General features: G+C 34.0%; 1 protein-coding gene across 1 annotated transcript in view; it reads left to right on the forward strand.

Moving 5' to 3' along the window:
* The window catches only part of LOC124044976 (XK-related protein 7-like), a 63,839-nt gene that overhangs the window by 31,183 nt on the left and 25,156 nt on the right, over positions 1 to 7,500 (forward strand). Inside the window, exon 2 of the mRNA XM_046364177.1 lies at positions 3,877 to 4,070. Within this exon, the coding sequence (XP_046220133.1) occupies positions 3,877 to 4,070 (194 nt within the window). The remainder of the gene's footprint in view (positions 1 to 3,876; positions 4,071 to 7,500) is intronic.

The raw sequence follows: 7,500 nt of genomic DNA on the forward strand, positions 1-7,500 counted from the left end.
ACTTGTACACACTCTACTCAGAGGTACTTGTACATACTAACCCTCTTATTAACAGTCACACATAGGAGATGAGGTACCGTTTCAGACCCATAATGATGGTTCTATAATCAATATTAATGGAGCTATAGTTTATATTGGTCACATATTTAGCAGATGTTATTAGTTTATATTGCTATGTTTTTTTTGGTTCAATTCCCCATTGGTTCATATTCTTACCTTAGTATTTCATATAAGACACAAACACAGGAGATTTATTGACCAATGAATGCACCACACAGTAGATGAAAAATTCCAGAAAATGATGTCATGGCTTTAGAAGCTTCTGATAAGCTAATTGACATAATTTGAGTCAATTGGAGGTGTACCTGTGGATGTATTTCAAGGCCTACCTTCAAACTCAGTGCCTCTTTGGTTGACATAATGGGGAAATCAAAAGAAATCAGCCAAGATCTCAGAAAGAAAAATGTTAGACCTCCATAAGTCTGGTTCATCCTTGGGAGCAATTTCCAAACGCCTGAAGGTACCTTGTTCACCTGTACAAACAATAGTACACAAGTATAAACACCATGGGACCACGCAGCCATCATACCGCTCAGGAAGAAGACGCATTCTGTCTCCTAGAGATGAACGTACTTTGGTGTGAAAAGTGAAAAGCAATCCCAGAACAACAGTAAAGGACCTTGTGAAGATGCTGGAGGAAACGGGTACAAAAGTATCTATATCCACAGTAAAATGAGTCCTATATCGACATAACTTGAAAGGCTGTTCAGCAAGGAAGAAGCCACTGCTCCAAAACCACCATAAAAAAGCCAGACTACGGTTTACAACTGCACATGGGGACAAAGACCGTACTTTTTGGAGAAATGTCCTCTGGTCTGATGAAACAAAAATAGAACTGTTTGGCCATAATGACCATCGTTATATTTGGAGGAAAAAGGGGGAGGCTTGCAAGCCCAAGAACACCAACCCAACCGTGAAGCACGGGGGTGGCAGCATCATGTTGTGGGGGTGCTTTGCTGCAGGAGGGACTGGTGCACTTCACAAAATATATGGCATCATGAGGAATGAAAATGATGTGGATATATTGAAGCAACATCTCAAGTCATCAGTCAGGAAGTTAAAGCTTGATGGCAAATGGGTCTTCCAAATGGACAATGACCCCCAAGCATACTTCCAAAGTTCTGGCAAAATGGCTTAAGGACAACAAAGTCAAGGTATTGGAGTGGCCATCACAAAGCCCTGACCTCAATCCTATTGAACATTTGTGGGCAGAACTGAAAAAGCATATGTGCGTGCAAGGAGGCATACAAACCTGACTCAGTTACACCAGCTCTGGCAGGAGGAATGGGCCAAAATTCACCCAACTTATTGTGGGAAGCTTGTGGAAGGCGACCCGAAATGTTTGACCCAAGTTAAACAATTTAAAGGCAATGCTACCAAATACTAATTGAGTGTATGTAAACTTCTGACCCACTGGGAATGTGATGAAAGAAATTAAAGCTGAAATAAATAATTCTGACATTTCACATTCTTAAAATAAAGTGGTCCTAAAAGACAGGGAATTTTTATGAGGATTAAATGTCAGGAATTGTGAAAAACTGAGCTTAAATGTAATTGGCTAATGTGTATGTAAACTTCCCACTTCAAATGATTACATTTACATTTAAGTCATTTAGCAGACGCTCTTATCCAGAGCGACTTACAAATTGGTGCATTCACCTTATGACATCCAGTGGAACAGTCACTTTACAATAGTGCATCTAAATCTAAAGGGGGGGGGTGAGAGGGATTACTTATCCTATCCTAGGTATTCCTTAAAGAGGTGGGGTTTCAGGTGTCTCCGGAAGGTGGTGATTGACTCCGCTGTCCTGGCGTCGTGAGGGAGTTTGTTCCACCATTGGGGGGCCAGGGCAGCGAACAGTTTTGACTGGGCTGAGCGGGAGCTGTACTTCCTCAGTGGTAGGGAGGCGAGCAGGCCAGAGGTGGATGACTCACTACTGAGTTTCCTGACTGTGGGCTGTTTCTGTGGGTTCCTCTGTAGACTGGAGCCTTCAGCTTTAGTTGTCTATGTCCTATCTGCCCTTATGGTCTACAGTGTATTAGAGCTGGGACGATAAACTGACAATTATCGACACCGACCACAAAAATAGCACTTATCTCCTGAATTTCTGGCGATATCGTTCATTACAATAAGTCACCTATACTAGAGAAATGTGACGTTTGAAATGAAGTAGGTTTGTTTAACATGGGGTGATTGTTAATGGGACAATTTATGTTGATATATACGTTTGTCCACATCGCTCTGGTTCCGCTCTACGGTTCCTCCTTCTTACATTTAGCAGACTCTCTTATCCAGAGCCACTTCCAGTAGTGAGTCATTTAACAGACTCTCTGATCCAGAGCCACTACAGTAGTGAGTCATTTAGCAGACTCTCTTATCCAGAGCCACTTCCAGTAGTGAGTCATTTAACAGACTCTCTGATCCAGAGCCACTACAGTAGTGAGTCATTTAGCAGACTCTCTTATCCAGAGCCACTTCCAGTAGTGAGTCATTTAACAGACTCTCTGATCCAGAGCCACTACAGTAGTGAGTCATTTAGCAGACTCTCTTATCCAGAGCCACTTCCAGTAGTGAGTCATTTAACAGACTCTCTGATCCAGAGCCACTACAGTAGTGAGTCATTTAGCAGACTCTCTTATCCAGAGCCACTTCCAGTAGTGAGTCATTTAACAGACTCTCTGATCCAGAGCCACTACAGTAGTGAGTCATTTAGCAGACTCTCTTATCCAGAGCCACTTCCAGTAGTGAGTCATTTAACAGACTCTCTGATCCAGAGCCACTACAGTAGTGAGTCATTTAGCAGACTCTCTTATCCAGAGCCACTTCCAGTAGTGAGTCATTTAACAGACTCTCTGATCCAGAGCCACTACAGTAGTGAGTCATTTAGCAGACTCTCTTATCCAGAGCCACTTCCAGTAGTGAGTCATTTAACAGACTCTCTGATCCAGAGCCACTACAGTAGTGAGTCATTTAACAGACTCTCTTATCCAGAGCCACTTCCAGTAGTGAGTCATTTAACAGACTCTCTGATCCAGAGCCACTACAGTAGTGAGTCATTTAACAGACTCTCTTTCCAGAGCCACTTCCAGTAGTGAGTCATTTAACAGACTCTCTGATCCAGAGCCACTACAGTAGTGAGTCATTTAACAGACTCTCTTATCCAGAGCCACTTCCAGTAGTGAGTCATTTAACAGACTCTCTGATCCAGAGCCACTACAGTAGTGAGTCATTTAACAGACTCTCTTTTCCAGAGTCACTACAGTAGTGAGTCATTTAACAGACTCTCTTTTCCAGAGTCACTACAGTAGTGAGTCATTTAACAGACTCTCTGATCCAGAGTCACTACAGTAGTGAGTCATTTAGCAGACTCTCTTATCCAGAGTCACTACAGTAGTGAGTCATTTAACAGACTCTCTGATCCAGAGTCACTACAGTAGTGAGTCATTTAACAACTCTCTTATCCAAGTCACTACAGTAGTGAGTCATTTAACAGACTCTCTTATCCAGAGTCACTACAGTAGTGAGTCATTTAACAGACTCTCTGATCCAGAGTCACTACAGTAGTGAGTCATTTAACAGACTCTCTGATCCAGAGTCACTACAGTAGTGAGTCATTTAACAGACTCTCTTATCCAGAGCCACTACAGTAGTGAGTCATTTAACAGACTCTCTGATCCAGAGTCACTACAGTAGTGAGTCATTTAACAGACTCTCTGATCCAGAGTCACTACAGTAGTGACTGATCGCTAAGTTATCTGATTCATTAATTGATTGATTGAGTGACGTCCCCCTTCTCCTCCCCTCCCCCTCTACAGGTATGTCCACGCCCTCTACCTGGGCGCACAGAGCCGTTGGCTCGGCAACCGCGGTCACTTCCACTGGAGGTTGATGTTTGAGTGTGCTGACATCACCATGCTGAGGCTGCTGGAGGCCTTCCTGAAGAACGCTCCTCAGCTGGTGCTACAACTCAGCATCATTATCCATGCCAACCGGGTCCTGCCGCTGCAGGGTGAGTCCTGTTGTGTGTGTGTGTGTGTGTGTGTGTGTGTGTGTGTGTGTGTGTGTGTGTGTGTGTGTGTGTGTGTGTGTGTGTGTGTGTGTGTGTGTGTGTGTGTGTGTGTGTGTGTGTGTGTGTGTGTGTGTGTGTGTGTGTGTGTGTGTGTGTGTGTTGTTCCTCTTTCTGTCATTGTCTCTTTTACTTGACATCAAGTAATCTCTTCCTGCCTCATCGTCTGCATTCTAAATGTGATATGATATAAAACATGGTATGATATGATAAGATATGATATGATAAGATATGATGTGAATATATATGATATGATAAGATATGATATGATAAGATAAGATATGATATGAATATATATGATATGATATGATAAGATATGATATGATAAGATAAGATATGAATATATATGATATGATATGATAAGATATGATAAGATATGATATGAATATATATGATATGATATGATAAGATATGATATGATAAGATAAGATATGAATATATATGATATGATATGATAAGATATGATATGATAAGATAAGATATGAATATATATGATATGATATGATAAGATATGAATATATATGATATGATATGATAAGATATGATATGATATGATAAGATATGATATGATATGATATGATAAGATAAGATATGATATGATAATATAAGATATGAATATATATGATATGATAAGATATGATATGATAAGATATGATATGATATGATATGATATGATATGATATGATATGATATGATAATATAAGATATGAATATATATGATATGATAAGATATGATATGATATGATAAGATATGATATGATAAGATATGATATGATAAGATATGAATATATATGATATGATATGATATGATATGATAAGATATGATATGATATGATATGATAAGATATGATATGATATGATATGATATGATATGATAAGATATGATAAGATATGATATGATAAGATATGAATATATATGATAAGATATGAATATATATGATATGATAAGATATGATATGATATGATATGATATGATATGATAAGATATGAATATATATGATAAGATATGATATGATAAGAATATATATGATATGATAAGATATGATAAGATATGATAAGATATGAATATATATGATATGATAAGATATGATAAGATATGATAAGATATGATAAGATAAGATAAGAATATATATGATATGATAAGATATGATATGATAAGATAAGAATATATATGGTATGATATGATAAGATATGATAAGATATGATAAGATAAGAATATATATGATATGATAAGATATGATATGATATGATAAGATAAGAATATATATGATATGATAAGATATGATAAGATAAGATATGATAAGATAAGATAAGAATATATATGATATGATAAGATATGATATGATAAGATATGATATGATAAGATATGATATGATAAGATATGAATATATATGATATGATAAGATATGATATGATAAGATATGATAAGATATGATATGATAAGATATGAATATATATATGATATGATAAGATATGATATGATAAGATATGATATGATAAGATATGATATGATAAGATATGATATGATAAGATATGATAAGATATGGTATGATAAGATATGAATATATATGATATGATAAGATAAGATATGATATGATAAGATAAGATATGATAAGATATGATATGATAAGATATGATAAGATATGATATGATAAGATATGATATGATAAGATATGAATATATATGATATGATAAGATAAGATATGATAAGATATGATAAGATATGATATGATAAGATATGATATGATAAGATATGATATGATAAGATATGAATATATATGATATGATAAGATATGATATGATAAGATATGATATGATATGATATGATAAGATATGATATGATAAGATATGAATATATATGATATGATAAGATATGAATATATATGATATGATAAGATATGATATGATAAGATATGAATATATATGATATGATAAGATATGATATGATAAGATATGAATATTAATAATATGATAAGATATGATATGATAAGATATGAATATATATGATATGATAAGATATGATAAGATAAGATATGATAAGATATGATATGATATGATAAGATAAGATAAGATATGATAAGATAAGATATGATAAGATATGATAAGATACGATATGATAAGATATGATATGATAAGATAAGATAAGACTATAAGATATGATATGATAAGATATGATATGATAAGATATGAATATATATGATATGATAAGATAAGATATGATAAGATATGGTATGATAAGATATGATATGATAAGATATGATATGATAAGATATGATATGATAAGATATGAATATATATGATATGATAAGATATGATATGATAAGATATGATATGATAAGATATGATATGATAAGATATGATATGATAAGATATGATATGATAAGATATGAATATATATGATATGATAAGATATGATAAGATATGATATGATAAGATATGATATGATATGATAAGATATGATAAGATATGATATGATAAGATATGAATATATATGATATGATAAGATAAGATATGATAAGATATGATATGATAAGATAAGATAAGACTATAAGATATGATATGATAAGATATGATATGATAAGATATGATATGATAAGATATGAATATATATGATATGATAAGATAAGATATGATAAGATATGATATGATAAGATATGATATGATAAGATATGATATGATAAGATATGAATATATATGATATGATAAGATAAGATATGAATATATATGATATGATAAGGTATGATATGATAAGATATGAATATATATGATATGATAAGGTATTAATATATATGATAAGATATGAATATATATGATATGATAAGGTGAGATATGATATGATATGATAAGATATGTTAATATATGATATATATATATATATATTTTTTATTTTTTTGAATATATTTATTTAACCATGATATGATAGGCCAGTTGAGAACAGATATTTATTTAACCAGATAGGATAAGATATGAGAACATATATTTAACCAGATAAGCCAGTTGAGAACATTTATTTAACCAGGTAGGCTAGTTGAGAACACCTTTATTTAACCAGGTAGGCCAGTTGAGATACACCTTTATTTAACCAGGTAGGATAGATATGATAAGATAATATGATAAGATTATTTAACCAGGTAGGCTAGTTGAGAACACCTTTATTTAACCAGGTAGGCTAGTTGAGAACACCTTATTTAACCAGGTAGGCTAGTTGAGAACACCTTTATTTAACCAGTATTCCGGAAGGTTGAGAAGACTTATTTAGGCTAGTTGAGAACACCTTTATTTAACCAGGTAGGCTAGTTGAGAACACCTTTATTTAACCAGGTAGGCTAGTTGAGAACACCATTTATTTAACCAGGACTGGGCTAGCGGGAGC

This window comes from Oncorhynchus gorbuscha, linkage group LG10 (assembly GCF_021184085.1).
Source record: "Oncorhynchus gorbuscha isolate QuinsamMale2020 ecotype Even-year linkage group LG10, OgorEven_v1.0, whole genome shotgun sequence".
NCBI classification, from domain to species: Eukaryota; Metazoa; Chordata; class Actinopteri; order Salmoniformes; family Salmonidae; genus Oncorhynchus; species Oncorhynchus gorbuscha.